The sequence below is a fragment of the Euphorbia lathyris genome, chromosome 1, assembly GCF_963576675.1.
Source record: "Euphorbia lathyris chromosome 1, ddEupLath1.1, whole genome shotgun sequence".
Taxonomy (NCBI): domain Eukaryota; kingdom Viridiplantae; phylum Streptophyta; class Magnoliopsida; order Malpighiales; family Euphorbiaceae; genus Euphorbia; species Euphorbia lathyris.
Genome location: NC_088910.1, coordinates 40,274,923 through 40,293,637, shown reverse-complemented (window position 1 = coordinate 40,293,637; position 18,715 = coordinate 40,274,923). Strand labels below are relative to the sequence as shown.

General features: G+C 37.9%; 1 protein-coding gene across 1 annotated transcript; it reads right to left on the bottom strand.

Moving 5' to 3' along the window:
* Window positions 1-13: 13 nt before the first annotated feature.
* On the bottom strand, window positions 14-4,669 carry LOC136229274 (CBBY-like protein). Its single transcript, XM_066017953.1, has 8 exons — window positions 4,263-4,669; window positions 3,678-3,748; window positions 3,344-3,502; window positions 2,658-2,724; window positions 1,894-1,989; window positions 1,633-1,679; window positions 1,277-1,357; window positions 14-358 (listed from the first exon to the last, which is right to left on the bottom strand). The coding sequence occupies exons 1-8, from the start codon at window positions 4,578-4,580 to the stop codon at window positions 235-237; spliced, it is 963 nt and encodes a 320-aa protein (XP_065874025.1). The 5' UTR covers window positions 4,581-4,669; the 3' UTR covers window positions 14-234.
* Between the last annotated feature and the right edge of the window lie 14,046 nt (window positions 4,670-18,715).

Sequence of the window (18,715 nt, the reverse complement as noted above, 5' to 3'; positions counted from 1 at the left end):
GTAAAAAACAATGTGCAAACTAAAAACATACATTGCAATGCAGAAAATACTTACACCATAGGCTGAATCAATTGGAAAAATTACAACTTAGAAAGGGATCACCTCTTTCTTACCAACCTTTCACATTTCACTGCAGCACCCCAAATTGCAGTGCTCTTAGTTATCATAAATAAAGCCAATGAATGAGAAGAAAAATTACAAAAAAGAACCCCCAGGCTGAGGATAGTATGTAGTCTAGCTGACATATTGCTTTTCAAGAAGGCTGCCACAAAATGCCAAGTCAAAACGCTCTTCTGGAGGATCTCCTATGCAATCAAACACAGCATCTGCGTTTAAGAAGTCCTCTTCTGCTGTGTAACTGTAAACCAATGAGTAAAGATGATTCTGAGTTTAGACTTAGTTATCTGCTAATTTTAAATGCAAGAAATAATACTTTTCATTCCAAAGGAAGGTTTGTGGTATTCATCTGAAACAACAATGGGAGGTCTCATCTGCAATTATATGACTTGTGAGCTGCTAACGTCTCAAAAAAAGACGAGCATCCAGCAAATCATACCCTGCTATTAATATCATATCTTGCATCTCCAAAATGCTCCATTTGGCACGGAGAAGTTTCCGTCTCCAAAGCTATGGAACCCCAATATTTTCCAATTTTCCAACAAAGCATCAGAGTCAAACTAAGTTCCCCATCTTACCCAGTCTATCATGAAAGTTCCAATGGTGTGAAAGCCAAAACAATTCTTGGGAATCTTACACCCTCAATTATGGTTTCAGAAATCTCATTTATCTGTACTTGATATGGAAATGAGAGTCGAGAGTAGTAATAAGTGGAAAATCAAACCACCATTATCTCGACGTGTGCTAATAAATTTCCAGCGGAAAAACACTACAGCCAAGCACTTGAGTAATCCAAGGACTAGTTCAGGAGCACTGGGTAATATAAATCAGATCAAAGTAAGTAGGAAATGATTCTGTATTTCCCAGGACTAGCTAGCTATATGTCTGATATTCCCTGACTCCAAATAATCTCTGATCCCATCCACATTTCTATTACTGGGATTGTTTAAATCTGAGAAATTGATATAAGCAATACTGCCCCAATTTGCTTAGATATAAACTATAAGGCCTTAAAATGAGAAGGTGAATTCACTCTCAAAAAAATTAAAGCATCACAATCAAGCTTGTCATGATAAGAAACATATATGTGCTCACTACTGAAATTGCCATAAAAAAGTAAGGGACTTGAGCAGTCTCCTTATATGCTATAGTAACTTACCCACTCTTTGTTACTATACACTTCATTCCAGCTGCTTTGGCAGCTGCAAGACCTATGGCGCTGTCCTCTACCACTACACAGCTGCAGAGATGAAGAATATGCATTTGGTATTAGTCAATGAGAGTTACTTTACTTACCTCTCAAAGGATGCCAATTGCTTTAAACAAAGTAATAGCAAGAGAAATAGAAACTAGAAAATTTATAACTGTGTTCTTGAACTAAGTATTACTAAATTGATTTTTGCGTGGTGTTGTGGATAAAAACTGACCTCTTCGAACTTCATGTGATGCATAATTTAAATTAACAATATTGACGAAAATTTATTGCATAGGAGTACGGATGACATCATATGGTACCTTGAAGGATCAACACTCAGAGTGGTGGCTGCTAATGTGTAAATGGCCTGTTATAAAGAATGAAATATCTCTGTCATCAGAAGCACTAGAAATTGTGAATGGAAAACCTTATTTGAGAGAAAACTGAATGATATAATAACATGTCATCTCCAAACGATGCCTCTGATGCTACAGATGCATAACACTAAATCAAAAGGTATTATTTCTGTGTTGCATATGGAGAAGGCACTGATTCAAATAGGCAAGGGGTAGAAAGCATACTGGATCTGGCTTTTTACGGGGGACCACATCTCCAGCAAAGATCTTGATCTTCTCTGCTCTTTCAGGTCCTAGCAAAAATGAAACTATTGCAGAGACCTGAAATTAAAAAAATCTAGTTTAGTCACCAAAATTAGAAGCAGATTCAAACATTAGTAATAGCCACAAAGATTGACAATGAACTGACAATAAAACCATGTCAAGAAGATCACCTAAGTTCAGGGACTAGAAATAACAGTATGAGAGATAAAGGTAACATATATGCACAATTGCGCATTGATCAAATTGAATCTATTCAAATGTCAATCATCCAAAAGTAATAACTATCCTCTGCCCACAGCTGTGTTTGTAGTAACTAGTATGGTTGTTTCAGGTTGTCAAGGCCTAAAAGTGTAACAATTGTGGTCACTGGTCAGTGCTATCATCATTTATTTTTCCAAAAGAAATTAGATTCCTTTTGATCTGACGACAATAACCGAAAAGGTTAAGGTAGTAAAGGATTATGTCACCTGTAATTCTCAAATATCTTTTGTGAAATGAGCTGAAACTCAATGGTAGGGCAACAAACCAAAATGTGAGGTTGGTTACATTACGTACTGCCTATTGTTTAAGACCCTGATATGCTTTAAACTAGAGTTTGGTTTCTTACGAAACTGGATCCTATAAATATAAGATTTCTATGTTTCGGATTTAATATCCAGTTGAAATTGCTTCAAATCTTGTTTAACACATTGCAGAAGCAAATTGTAGAACCTTGTTATGCATACCGCCTTCTCATTTGAAGTACTGCAGACAGCAACTTTGACTCCATTTCCCAAAGCCTGATCAACTAACCTGTAAAATCCAACAAAGAACCATATCTTCTTTTAATTATTATCATATTCCTATCTATAGATCAAATAAGTCATGCACCAGATGAAACCTATAGTTATGCATAAATTTAACAACACCCTGGCAGCTTCAAGGTGAATTCAAACTTCAAAGAACAACAATTTTATATATATATATATTTTAATTTTTCCAACTTTAACTTAGAAGTGGGGCATGATGCTCGATTTATAAACTCGGAAATTGAGAATCATGAAAGAGTTGCTGAATATTACTGATAACGGTACAGTGTGAGAGCCAAACTGCATCAACAATATCAATCTACTGATAATGACTTAAAGAGGAAAGTTTCCAGTTAATCACTCATCCCCGTGATGAATTGGGTTTCAAATCCTTCACGTAAGTTCAATTGTTAGTTACATTAACAACTCTAAAGACAGAGTATTGAACTAAAGCCACTGTTAAGCTACCAAGGGTCACTATATGCTCCTGAAAATTCAGGTTTTAGATGATGCTAAATTTTCTGTAGCCCTATTTAAGCCTTAATCCCTGCCAAGTAAATGTGGTGGTTTAAAAATATGCATCAAGTATGAATAAATAAGCAAAAGAGTCAACAACGACGAACTTTGCAACGCCTGGCCGAAGAGGTAGCAATTTCTTCTCAATAAGGGCCATGAACAACTCTGTCTTTCTCTTATGAAGTGAAGCTATGAATTCTTTACGTTCTTCATCACTCTTTGGAGCCTTGTCTGGCCAACCAGTCTTGTTAAAGTAAGCTGTCATCCTACAAAGATAAGAATAAACTAATAACTAATGCAATCAGGCATGATTCGAAAGTTCAAATATCCTATTCATAATAACAATACAGAAGAGTATGCCTAGTGTCCATAACTTAAGCTGCGAAGATTATGGAAAAATCTATACAGAAAAGACAACAAAAAAATGTCCAGAAAGATTACCTTTCTTTTCCACCTCCAATTTTGAGCAATTCGCCGTACAAATCCACATCCCATGTAACTCCTAGTTCTTTCTGCATTTACAATTATAATTTGATTGAAGCCATAAGTCATTAAGGCTCTCCAAAAAAAGTCAATAACTAGACGTCCTAGGCTCCTAATGCCTTAAATTCTCACTCTCACAGCATATACTCATTTTGGCTGGATCAAACAAATAAAGGAAAAAAGAAACAATTTCTTCAATTGTCTATGTGCAAAATTTTCAATTAATTCAATTCTCTGATATAAGTCCTGCTACATTGCAGACATGGAGTTAAAGATCTCTATCAATTTCAACCAAAGAAGACTTACATAATTAGAGTAAGAATCTCCATCATCCATCAACGATAATGAAAAAAAAAAGTATTGCGCAGCATTAGAGTACTGAACACTGAAAATGCCCAGATACATTCACCAAATAGAACCAGACACCCAAAAGAAAAACCCTTAAATCAAATAAATATGCCAAAGTAAAATCTACAATTAATGAAGAAACAAGCAAAATTGAACAGTAAGAAGCTGAATTAATAGAATGAAACACAAAATTACTTCGTTGAAAGTGTCGTTGAAGGAAATCCTATGCCCATCTTTCTCAGTATCGACAAGCACGCCATCGCAATCGAACAAAAGAGCTGAGGGAAGAACAGATGAGGAAGCCAAGCAAGTGATCCCAGTAGAAGCACTTCTCTTGGCCATTGATTTTATTGTAATTGGTGTCTTATTGACGCATATTTTTGTACCCAAAAGTAAGTTATTTAACTTAATTTCATGGGATTTGAATGTGGAAATAGAATTCTTGGTTTGAGAGGATGAAGAAATAGAAGAAGCAAATGCAGCTAAGGAAAGAGAGAGAGTGGTTGATGCCATTAGAGTCTCTGCTTTTCCTTTGCTTCAGTTTGTTTGGTTTCTTTTTAACGGTTTTGGGTAACCAACTTATCCTTCCTGGTCACACTAGACAATATGGGGTGGAATATAAATCACGATTTATAAACTCTATAAATTATTGATTTCTTATAGCAAATTAAGAAAAAACATAATACGTAAAAAAAACATAATACTATATTTCTTTTTTCTTTTTTGAGAGCCGAAAAAAAATATTAGGAACGAGCTCTTAAAATATTACAAATAATTTGAGGGATTGAAATTCCGTTTTAGCTAGTATATGAGAATTTTTTTTTTTTTTTTTTTTTTTTTTTTTTTTTTTTTTTAGTGAAACTGAGTTTCAAGGAGGGAACGAAGAAGGTTAATTTTACCTACGTTGGCACCAACCAAGTAACAAAACCCCGACCAAGAAATCAAAAAACTTTATTAAAAGAAAAAAAGGAAAAGTTCAATACAATGAAGGCAAATGTCTACTTAACAAAGCGAAAATACTCTGTCCTATTTGTATCTCTAAACACAGTATTAGAGCAAAAATAAGGAAAAGAGTTCCACCAACAGTCAAAAGTAGCTGTGATAGCAAACTTGGAAAGACAATCTGCAACTACATTCCCCTCCCTAAACACATGAGAAATTCGAACTGCACGAGTATGAAAAATATCAAGAAAAATCAACCAATCCGAAAGAAGGCTCCAATGGACATTTCTCGATCTCCATTTCAGTAACTTAATCGCATAGATTGAGTCACTCTCAACGCACAAAGGAAACCAATTCCGCTCAGCTGCTTTGAGGATAACAATGGTCATCGCTTTCAACTCAGCCATGAAAACTTGTTGTTGCCCTAAAGGATGCGCAAAACAAGCTAAAGGAAAACCACGGTAAGTCCGAAAAATTCCGCCGGCGTCCGCTCCCGTCAAGCCTGCTGCCCTGTCGGTGTTAACTTTAATCCACCGCTGAGGAGGGGGCTGCCATTTCAGAGAGAAAACAGTAAGAACCGGCCGAGCAATGCCCTTGACTCCGAAATTGTCCAGGATTTTCTTATCAAGAACGGTATTGTGCATATATCCCTTCATCCCAATGCTAGCCTCCTTCACACACTTCCAAATAGTCTTCAATGTGAGAATAATAGAAGGTTTAACATCATTAAAGATGCTATCATTTCTAACCTTCCAAAGAGTTCAGAAACCGCTAACAATGGCAGAATTCCATAATTGAAAAATTTGACTGCTGAAATTTGCTAGGTCTGCCGAAATAATTAAAGTTTTAATAGTCGAGGTGCAATTAACAGAGGTCTCAAAAGCATCTCCGATACTCCGCCAAACCTGTGAAGAAAACGGGCACTGAAGAAAAATATGAGCAATAGATTCCTCACTCCTTTCGCATAGAGGGCAACGCGAAGCTATTATGAGACCTTTTTCGCGTAATAAATCCATGGTGCTAAGCTTCCCTAAAATCGCCTTCCAACAAACAATAGATCTTGAAGGTGGCAAAAATTCTTTCCAAAGGAAACGCCCCCAATCAACTGAACGGGAAGGATGGATGATAGACATAGCAGATTTCACCGTAAAAAATCCCATTTGAGCTCGGTTTCCAGGCGCAGACATCGTCTTCCTAACTACCAATGCGAACCTGGTTAAGAGAGAGAGCAATATTGGCGTTGACCGGCAGGTTAGGTCTCCAAGCACCATCCACAATAAAATCTGAGACCTTGTCCTTCAAAACATTTTGCGCAGAGAGAGGAATTTGCAATTGAGTAGCAATATTAGGGACAATCCAATTATCAGTCCAGAAATAAAGTCTGGAATTGACACCGATGCTCCAAAAAATATTATTCTGTACGGCAATGAGACTGAAACAAAGAGAAACCCAAATGGAAGAGCCGCCGATGATTTTTTTAGGAATATTGTTTCCATTAAGAAGCCAACCCCTTAACAGTTTAGGAATCAAGTTGTCCTCATGAAGAACCCGCCAAGATAATTTATGGAGCATAGCCGTATTGACGTCGGCAATATTCGGGACATTTAAACCGCCGGCAGACCGAGGAGTACAAACCGTACTCCAAGCAACCGAGATAAACTTTTTAGAATGAATATCCCCGGACCATAAGAAATTCCGCGTAGCCTGATTAATTCTCTTAAGAAGAGAACGGGGCCAACGATAAACAGCAAAGGAATGAAGCAAGGAGCTGCTAATTACCGAATTAATAAGAACAAGCCTGCCACCCATGGAGAGAGATTTACCTTTCCAATTCCCAAAACGAGAAATAACTTTGTCTGCAGTAAGTTGTAACCAACACTTTTTAGGTGCACCTAGAAAAAGAGGGACCCCAAATAATTGAACGGAAAGCTTCCTTGAGACACCCCCATCAGATTCCGAAGCTCAATAACCCAAGAGGAAGATAGAGTGTTCCCCACAAAGAAAGTGGACTTATTCATATTAATGTTCTGACCGGAAAGAGTAGAATAAATACGAAAAATATCTGCCATTGCTCTAACATTGCGTTTAGTGGCCCTCAGGAACAAAATGACATCATTTGCATATAAAAGGTGGCTAGGAAAACTTACATTCCTGGAATACATACACGGCTGAATTGCCCAAATATCCACTCTCTGCGTGATAAGCCTGCTTAGAAAGTCTTCTGTGATGCAGAAAAGCAAAGGAGAAAGAGGGTCCCCCTATCGAACACCACGAGTGCACGAGAAATAATCCTTGGCAGCCCCATTAATTAGGATAGAGATTCTAGAAGAATTAAAAATGCTCTGCACCCAATTTCTGAATTTATCATTGAAGCCATAAGAACCCAGAACCTCCATCAAGAAATCTCAATCAATAGTATCAAACGCTTTTTTGATGTCTACCTTAACCGCCATATTGCCCCCAAACGCGGATTTATTTAAAAGGTTAACCCCTTCAGAGGCTCTAGAGATGCAATCAGTAATAGAGCGGCCTCTGATAAACCCGAATTGTTGAGGAGAAACAATAGATTCGGCGACGATAGTAAGTCTAGCAGCAAGGATTTTAGTCACAATTTTAAAGCAGAAATTGCTCAGGACAATGGGACGGAACTGGTCAATTGTAATTGCATCTGACACCTTAGAATAGAGATATAATCGATATAATATTTGGCTAAACTCGAGTATAAAGTTTTAGAATCTAAAATAATAACATTAAATAAGGAGAACGTGGAATGAAAGACATTAATAAATGATTGGATAAATTTTATTGCATATGGAATGCAATACATCTGACCTATTAAATGATACCGCATGTACATATTTAATTTTTACTATCAATCAACTTTCATGAATGGATATTTTTTTTAATTGGTCGGATGTATTCCACTCGATGTATACTATAGTAGAACGTCTCTAAATGATTGAGAGTGTGTTTCTTCTACCAACAGATCAACTCTCTCATCATAATTCTCATCATCACTAATTAAATCAATTTCAAGAGGTTGTTGTGTTTTAGGGAATGGATGTGTTTCAGTGGTTGGTTGTGTTTCAAGAGGTGGATGTGTGTAATTTACTCCAGCATAGAAATAAGAACTATCTCAATGAAAATAAGTCACAGTATTAATATGGCTTATTGTATTCCAATACGTTGAACACAAGCATCTCCTCATATCCTAACCTCCAACACAATCCCCAAATCTTGAATCACATCTGATATATTAACATATCCTAAAGATAAACCAATGTCTTGTGATGAAAACAACGATATGTAATCAATGTCTGCCTTTTCAATTATCTTTTTTTACGGCTTTTTAATACATCATTTGTCACCTGGACTTGTCTGAAAATCCTGATTGGCCTCCTAAACTTAAAGTGTCCCAATAGCTCACTCAACTTGCATAAAATATTTAGTAAGACCTCTAAACTTGCATAAAATGTAATCAATTAATCACCCGGTTGCAAAAAAATAAGTTGCATGCAGAAGATGGGTTGCACGCGCCTTAGAATGTTATTAAATAATTCACAGAATATATTAAAAATAAAGTTTTTACTTGCTCAATTGTAAAACTTATCTTCTCTAATATTAGAACTGCATACCCCGACTTTTGTCGTTTTACTTTTTTTAAGACGCATGCAATACATCTTCTGCATTTAACTTACTTTTTTTTTGCCAATGGGTGATTAATTGATTGCATTTATGCAAGTTCAGAGGGCTAACTGGATATTTTATATAAGTTGAGGGGGCTATCGGGACACTTTGAAAGTCAGGAGGCCAATCAAACTTTTTGGATAAGTTCAAAGGGCAAATGATGTATTAAGCTTTTTTTCTACCATCAACATATATTATGTCTTCCTCACTTATCTCCCAGTGCCCTCCATGATGAATGACTAATTTCACGGATTCAACCATTCTTGCAAGCTATATACATAATATAAAACACTTAATGAAAACACAGGAAACAAGAGTAATTCAATAGACAACAAACAAAAGTAATTCAAACAAGAGCAATTCGGTAGACAATAATCAAGAGTAATTCAATAGACAATAAATAAGAGTAATTCAAACAAAAGTAATTTAATAGACAACAATCAAAAGTAATTCAAACAAAAGTAATTCATTCCCTAGAGAAAAAAAGTTACAAATTTAACAGAAATAACTTGTAACTAAAACAAAATGGACAATTGGAAGAATAGAAGAAATAGACTTTAATCCATTACGCTCTCCACAAAAATAACTTGTAACTAAAACAAAATTTCTTTAAATTTAACTATTTTCTTCCAAAAACCAAACCCAACAATATATGTTCACTTATCAAACAAAATCAAAATAAACGTAGAAATGGACAAATTTGAAAGAATAGAAGAAGCAAAATGTAATCCATTTACGCATTTCACAAAAGTAACTTATAAATAAACAAAATTCCTCAAAATTTAACTCTTTTCTTCCAAACACCGGAGCCAATAATATATGTTCATATAATTTTTCCACAACCTACCAAACCTAACAAAATAAAATCAAATTAAGAGACTATTGACTTCCATTACAACTCAATTTTTACTAAATCAAAATAAGTGAAAAAAAATCAAATGAGAAGAAATTTTTTGATGATAAGATTATATGAATTGCCACGCACGCTGATATCCTCCAACTTTTCTAAACTCAAATCATCTGCAATTTTGGTTTGTTCTTCGTAAAATTTGGATAAGTTTGTTCACCAACTTGTTGAGATACATAATTTCTACTTATGATTTACAAATAGCGGTTTGATTTTATTTGAATTGAGAGGAAAAAGAAGGTTCAGAAAAGAGAAATGGGTTAGGGTTTGAAATGTTTAAATTGCACTGGAAGAGGAAATGAGTGTTTGTCTTTAATTTGCCCATTTGAATTTATAAAGACAAAGATGTCCCTTTTTATAATGTCGATAATAATTAATGTCATTAGTTTTTTTTTGAAAGATAATTGCATTAATGGGCCACAACCGGGCAAAAAATATTGGTTACATCAGCTAAGAAATAAGGTAAATTCTCAAAAACAACGGGACTAGAAGCAAAACTAGATTCTCTAGCTAAAGTATGAGCAATCCCGTTTGCATGTCTCCGAATGAAGGTGACCTTAAAAGAGTCATTGGAACGAATATAAAGACGACAGCTATCAATCACATCCCCAAACTCCGAGATATCAACAGACGGAGAATTAATAGCATTAACAACCACTTGAGCATCGGTCTCAAAAATTACTCTACGAAATCCTCTTTGAACAGTCCAAATCAAAGCCTCAAGGAGTGCCCAAGCTTCACATTCCCGAACCCCCGACAGCCCCTCCTTCTTATTAACCCGAGCCGCAATTAACTGCCCATCAGCATTACGAATAACGGCTCCTACACCAAACTGTTTAGACGATGCAAAAGTGCTTGCGTCTACATTACATTTTACCCAACCAACAGGAGGAACATGCCATTTATTACATACCTGAATATTAACCATAGAGCACGGACCCTTACGCAGCACTTGAGCTTTTTTCCAATCAGAAATGATTTCCTTCGAGCCCCTAACAACACGACTGACTGACTCCACCGTGTTATCCCATAATTTTGCGTTGCGCTGCCCCCACATACTCCAAAGTAAAGTAAGAAACATACCAGCCCTTGTAGGATCAACAGCCGCTAACACAGAAAAAATTAGATGACTAACATTATGAGCCAACAACGTAAGAGAGCCAATCAGAACATTAAGCCCAACCTCCTGCCAAACAGCCATCGCCAACTGACATTCCATAAAAAGATGCCAACTATCCTCAATATCCCGACTACATATCACACAATCCGGCGGAATTTGTACCCCCTTGAACCGTAAATTCACCCGATGTGGTAAGCAATCACGATAGAGTCGCCAAGCAAAATAACGCACCTTATATGGAATATCCAAACCCCAAAGCCGCGTCCAATCTCCTTCCACCAATTGTCCTCCCGGAGCAATCTGCTCAACCGTTAGCTTATAGGCCGAGCGGACACTATACAACCCGTCTTGACTGTTCTTCCAAATCCTAACATCACTGCCCAAACCAAGAGGTCGAAGTTTCAATATTAACTCAACATCCTGAGCCAAAAATAATTCCTCCAATAGTTCTACATCCCAATCATAGGAGTTCAGACAAAAGAGATCACTAACAGTCATCAAATGCAAATCCGCAACTTTCGGAGTACAAATATAACCATTACGCAAATTCGGCAGCCACGGTTCGTCCCACACATTTATAAAACAACCATCCCCAATCTTCCATCTATAACCTTCCTTTAACAATAGTTGAGATTGTCATACACTCCTCCATATAAAACTCGGTGAATGGCCTAAACGAGCCCCGAGGAAATCCCCATGAGGGTAGTATTTAGCTTTGAAAACACGACTTACCAAAGAGTGAGGATCCGTTATCAAACGCCATCCTTGCTTTCCCAACATTGCCAAATTAAAGGCAGAGAAATCCCGAAAACCAAGTCCCCCATCTTGCTTTGAATTACACAACTTTTCCCATCTCATCCAGTTAATCAAACGATCCCCATTCTTCTTAGTACCCCACCAGAATGAATTTAACATCCTTTGTAACTCCTCCGCAGTAGAGACAGGCAACAGAAAGACGCTCATAAAATAAACAGGTATTGCTTGTCCCGCAGCATGAATGAGTAATGCTTTACCTGCCTTTGAAAGCGGCTTCCCTCTCCAAGATTGAAGTTTCTGCCACAGACGATCTTTAAGATGTGAAAATATAGCCCGTTTAGATCTACCCACCATAGATGGTAAACCAAGGTAGCGCCCAGTATTTAAAGGTCTATATACCCCCAGAATAAAGGAGATCCCCTCTTTCAGCTCGTCAGCCACATTGTTGCTACAAATAATGCTCGACTTATTAAAATTTATAGCTTGACCAGACGCCATCTCATATGTATGAAGGATACCCTTCAACCTTCTGCACTCTTCCAAATCAGCTTGACAGAAAATAAAAGCATCATCAGCAAATAGCAAGTGAGAGATAGATGGATCTCCCCTACCCACTTTACACCCATGAATACATCCATCCACATTAGCTTTCTCAAGTAAAACAGATAAGCCTTCAGTGCAAATAAGAAACAGATAAGGAGACAATGGGCCCCCCTGCCTTAAACCTCTCTGAGGGACAACCGGACCAACAAGATGATCATTAATTTTGATTGAATAACGAACAGAAGTAATACACAACATGATCAATCTCACCCAAGAAGCCGAGAACCCCAATTTAATCATAATAGCCTCAAGATAGCACCAATCCACACGATCATAAGCTTTACTGATATCTACCTTTAAAGCCACCTCCCCTTTCTTTCGGAACGGATTACGTTTCATACTATGAAAAACCTCAAAGGCAACAAGCACATTATCCGTAATCGATCTTCCTTTTATAAAAGCAGATTGAGCTTCAGAAATGATATAAGGAAGGCACATTTTAAGATGATTAGCAAGCACCTTTGAGATTACCTTATAAGCCACATTACACAAAGCAATATGTCTCAGACCCTTCATCGACTCGGGAGATTCACACTTCGGAATAAGAGCAATAATTATGTCATTAAACCCGACTGGAAAGGACCCCGCCTCAAGGCAATCAATTGCCGCCCTAAAAAATTCCTCCCCAATGAGATGCCAAAACCGTTGAAAAAAGCAGGATTGAATCCGTCCGGACCCGGAGCTTTGCCCGGATGCATTTGAAACAAAGCACTTTTAAATTCATCAATAGTAAAAGGCATATCTAATTGCTGATTCATAACCTGCATAATCCTTGGTTGAACGATATCCACAAGTGTATGATAATTACGGGAACTGTTAGAAAAAAGTGATGTAAAATAATCAGTAGCCACATTACCCATCCTATCAATACCCGAGACCCAAACGCCATCCTCATCTTGAATCCGCTCCAACCGATTTCTCCTTCAACGCCCATTTGCAAATGAATGAAAAAATCTAGTATTAGCAATACCTTCCTGAAGCCAAGTCACTTTCGCCCTTTGCCTCCAATGATCCTCCTCTTGTAAAAAAGTAGAAACCAATCTCATTTTGACTTGCTCAAACTCCTCAACAGCCGCAGCCCCCGAGAGCCCCCGCAACTGATCCAAATGAGAGGAGCAAGCCGCAATCTCCTTACGAAAATTTACATTTAAATTTCGCCCCCAATGAGACAAAATCCCTCCCAACTCATAAAGCTTATTAGGAAAACTACAAGAGCGAAGACCTTGCCACTGCAAGCTAACAACCCAGCGAATGAAGACTCCCTTAACCACTTGTTTTCAAACATGAAATGTCTTTTGGTATCAAAATCAACCCTAATTTCTGTCTTCAGCACAATCGGCGAATGATCAGAGATAGGAGCAAAGGAATTATACACAAAACTAAGAGGAAACGAACTAATCCATTCATTAGACACCAACACTCGATCAAGCCTTTCTTGCACCTCATTTGGTTTACCTCTGTGCCTAATCCAAGTGAAAGGATGTCCAACCATCGGAAGATCCTCTAAACCACATGAACCCACCACCTCTCGAAAGCCATTAATACACCAATCCGGATGAGGAAGCAACCCTTGCTTATTAGATTGTGAGAGGAGGTCATTGAAATCACCAATAATAGCCCATGGAAGCGAAGACACCCCCGCCAAAGTTGATAGCAACTGCCAAGACTCCCTCCTCCTAGACCGCTCAAGAAACCCATAAAAACAAGTTAGCCTCCAATCACCTCCAGACACATTCCTGACATGGATATCAATATGGTTATTCGAGTAGGAAATGAGAGAACAATCATTAGCATTCTTCCACAATACACACAAACCCTCACTGTGTCCAACATAATCCACAGTAAAACAACTATCAAATTGAAAACGAGACCGAATTGCTTCAATACGGGAGCTACTAACTAAAGTTTCAGACAATAAGATAATAAAAGGTTTGTGAACTCTAATGAGCTCACGTAAAACAGGAACTGCCTTGGCATTGCCCAAACCCCGACAGTTCCAACTCAAAATACTCATAATCCGGGGCCGACCTCCCCCTCGAGGCCCGCCAAATTTTCGTTTTTTGGTCTGGACACCAAATTACTCTTCTGACCATCTACTTCCATCTCCCCAGCATTAGCACTTACAGACTTCCCACTATTTACCGTCCTCCTATGTTTACGCTCTTCAGTAACTTCCACTCCTTCAGAAGCAAGTTGGGATGGAGATTGAGTAAGAGTAATAGATTTACCCTTATCCAGCATACAAGCCCCAAGATTCCTTGTCAAGACTCCTGTTAGACGAGGTGCCGCGGCCTAATCTCCCGGGCGGACCGGGGGGTGGACAACCTCATGGCGACGTAAGCGGTGATTGGCGCCGAAAGCAACCAATCGTGGAATCAAGCTGCTCGGCAGGACCGGAGCTCGGAGATATGGAAGAGTCACCACCCACGAATGGGAAAATGAACACCGATCTCTTGCGGGAGACCGGTGTGGGTTCGGGAAACTTAGGTACGAGCCGAGAAGGCTAGCTCCTTTCCGGAGAAAGGCTACTAGGCACCCCGACATCGCCTGGTTATGAACCACCGTCCTCCTACTCAGCATGTTAGGTGATAACGGACTAATCGTATACTTCTTTAAGTTTAAAATTCATTTGAAACCTTTTCTTTCTTTTTTCAGAAACCGTTTTGAGCATATATTATTGGAAAGCCATATTAGTAAAGAATCACCCATTTATATTATACATACACAGAGAAGGGGGAAGAAAGAAGTGATTTATTTACAACTTTATTTAAATGTCATGTCGTGTGTTTATTCAACACTAACTTATTTCCCCAAAACGAGTTTATTTACATGGTTCGCACCTTAATCACCGTTGGAACGATTTAGGTGCGTTTTAAAACCCCGATTAGTGAAGTTTACTCGAGTCACCGTTGGAGCGACTCAAGTGCTTTGGAAACGTTTGAGACAAAAACCTTTAGTTAAGAAAACGTGGTTAAACATACAAGTCAATTTTATTTTGTACAAATCCTTTAAGAAAATGATTCAAAAACTCTATTATTCACAAAGAAAGCGATTTTAATTACAATGTTCACTTAATCCGCCTTTGGAACGGATTAAGGTTTTAAAACGTGGTGTTTTGGAAACGATTTGAAATATTAACAAAAATCAACTCCATTTATTTACATTAGGAACCTCTAAAAATTCATTAGTTTAAATAATCAAATTGAAAACTCTCTTTCTTTTGATTTATTTTCCCCTCTTATTTAATGGACTCTCTCTACCTATTATAATTACAATAATAAACCCATTTAAAGCAAGATTCATAATCAAATAAAGCCCATTTGAAACATGGACCCATGAATGATCCAAAAGAATAAAGAAAATAATTCTAGCATATATATATACATTTAAATCAAAAAGAGAATATGAAAATAAAAGTTAATAAAAGGAAACTATATAATACATATATGAAAATATTAGATAAAATACATTTATACTTTAAAGATGTGAAAATAGTAAATAAATCTCATAAATAAGAACCTAACATTTACCCAAAACAATTTCATTCAATAACCAATAAAATAACCCAAATATCCCAAAACTACATATATACATAACTATTATAGTTTTAAATATCAAAAAATAACATATACTAATATCTATTGATTATTTCCCAAAATGCCCAAGTAAATAATCTTCAAAATAGGATCTAATATAACTTAAATGAATGAAAAAGAGAATATATATATATACATATACTTATAATTAAAAATAGAATGAAAAGTGATATAAAAATATCCTAAATAATTATACATACTAAATGTCTAAAATAATTTGAAAACATATATTACATAACTATACATATATGTATAAAGGATTAAAAGCTTGAAAGTTAAGAAAAATGGACTAAAATGGCATTTTTTACATTCTGGCAGATTTACCGACGGAAAATCCATCGGTAAACAGCAATTAGTGACAGAAACGGCAAATTACAGCAACACTCCAATTATTTCCAGATTTATTCAAAAGCTTTAAATTAAATCTAATTCAATCGTTTTGGATTTCCGAACTACCAAAAATGGATCATAGTCAATAACGGAAATTTCTAAAACGACGTTTTTATTTTAAAACGTTATTTGGAAGTTCTTTGAATTAAAACTTATAATTACAACGTTTTCAATACCCGAACTACCTTTTTATCGGATCACGGTTCGTATTGGGATATCAAAACGAGGTTTTTTATTTTAAAACAAAACCGAATTTTATTCAACACGAGACGAGAATTAAATAAATACGCTAATTAAATAAAACGTGATAAAATAAATGAATAACTAAATAAATAAAAACTATAACATAAAAAATAAATAGAAGAAGAAAATAAATTAAATAAAATAAAAGAGTCTAGTCCTCGGATAATACCTTAAATTCGGTATCTGACAGTTGAAGCCGATTGATTCCACGAGTCGTGATTTTCCGTTTTTTTTTGTGTTTTTTTAGTAAAAATTTAACTTTGGAAAATTTGGATTTTTTTGGGAAAAAAAATATTTTCTCCAAAAAATTGACTTTCTCTCTCTAAAAATGTTTAGAGTGAGAAAGCTCCCAAAATTTCCCTCCCTCTTGCATTGGGATTCGTGCCCATTATATAGAGAAAAGGGTCCCGGAAACTTTGGGCGACGCCCGAGCAAAATTGGGCGTCGCCCAAAGCCGTTGGGCGGCCGCCCAAGGCTTGTTGGGCGGCCACCCAACGATAGTTGGGCGGCCGCCCAACGATTGTTGGGCGAGCGCCCAACGCGCGGTTGGGCGCGCGCGCCCAACTGCCGTTGGGCGTCCGCCCGACGCGGTTGGGCGCGCGCGCCCAACTGCCGTTGGGCGTCCGCCCGACGCGGTTGGGCGCTCGCGCCCCCCTACCTTTGGGCTTCCGCCCAACGCGGTTGGGCACTCGCTCAACGGCCGCCGGGGCGCGCCTCGCGCCGTCGGGCGTGCACGCCCCGCGGCCGTCGAACTCGCGTTCCGCGTCGTCGGGCGTTCACGCATCGTGACCGCCGAACGCGTGTTCCGCGCTGCCGGTTGCACACGTCCCGTGGCCGACGAGCGCGCGTCCGTGCCGCCAAGCTCGTGCCTTGCTCGGACACCGAGCGCGTACTATTCATGGTTGGGTGCGTGCGTCCGACAGACGTCGAGCGCGTGCTTTGCGTCGTCGAGCGCGCGTCCGACTGTCGTCGAATGCGCACCGGCCGCCGCTAAGCACTCGCACCGTGCCGTTAAGCATTCGCGAGCTATCCGATCGACAACAGCGACCGACTGTAACTTATTTATTTTATTATTTTCGAAACTTTCGGAATCAATCGCTTCAACCATCTTGTTTTCAGGTTTTCGTCACAGGTCCTCCGACTCGGTGTCTACAACTCCTAAATTTGGAGCCTGCATAAAATGAGTTGGACCTGGTAGAATTTTCTTAATTACATTACCCTCACCCGGAATTTGATCCTCATCAACAGAAGTAATACCCTCTTTCAGCCATCTAGAACCACCAGCCAATGACCCCCTCTTGCTCACCGCCCTTATCGAAGCATCCCATTCTCTTATTAACTCTTCTTCAGGTGTTTGATAAAATTTATCACAATTACGATCAATATGCCCAATCAACCCACAAATAAAACAAAATGTAGGGAGTTTTTCATACTTAAAATTGCAATAAAACCACTCACCTCCAGGCTTTCTAACTTTCTTCTCTGTTTTAAGCGGCTGTCTCACATCAATTGTAACCTTAATACGCATAAATGGCCTGGATACGGACCATATATTTTTTGCATCATAAGATTGGAAGGAGCCAATATAATTGCCCAAAGTTCTACCCACATTTTCCGGAAAAAAACCCTATGGCAATTGGTGAATTTGAACCCAAAAGGTAGCCCAATGCAGAGGAACAGACAGCGGATCCTCTCCAGGCTAAAGTTCATGTAACAGAAGCAGATTATTATCAAACGTCCACGGCCCCCCTTCCAAAACCCAACGGAGATCGTGCTTATGATAAAATCTAAACAAGATTAGTTTAAGCCCTAAATCTGTGACCGATAGCCCCCTTCCAGGTCTCCAAATATCAGCAAACCTATGCTTCATAACCGTAAAATTATAAGCCCTATCAGTTAAGAGAGTACCAACCAAACAGAGTTCATTAGGTGACTGAGTTGAGACCCCAGCCAAATTTGGAAATTCAAATCCATCATCAATCAATTGTGCCTCCCTATTCAGCGTAGCCATCATAAATGAAGCAACAATAGTCCAACAGATAGCAGATGAAGAACAAAACCCCAATTCTCAAACCAATTAATTAATGTCATTAGTTGAAATATATTTTTTTGATAATCTTATTTGAAATTTTTTAAACTATATAGATTATGAATTATGTTTAAAAATTGGTTATTTTTACTTTTATTTTCCAGTCTCATGCAGGTAAGGAAATATTGTTGAAAACTGTTGTCTAGACGATTTCAATTATGCGATGAATGTTTTCTTACTGCCATTGAGTTTGTGTCGGGATCTTAAACGTATGTTCAATGCTTTTTGGTGGTGTAATGGGGGTCAGGGTATTCTTTGGTTGCGTTGGGATTGTTTAAGCATACATAAATTTGTTGGAGGTTTCGGGTTTAAAAA

Bases quoted from the DNA above. Each gene is read 5' to 3' on its own strand.
- LOC136229274 (XM_066017953.1), bottom strand. From the start codon at position 4,580: ATGGCATCAACCACTCTCTCTCTTTCCTTAGCTGCATTTGCTTCTTCT. The intron at 3,749-4,262 runs GTAATTTTGTGT...TTGTAAATGCAG, and splicing joins TCAACGACACTTTCAACGAA to AAAGAACTAGGAGTTACATG. The intron at 1,990-2,657 runs GTATGCATAACA...TTTTAATTTCAG, and splicing joins GTACTTCAAATGAGAAGGCG to GTCTCTGCAATAGTTTCATT.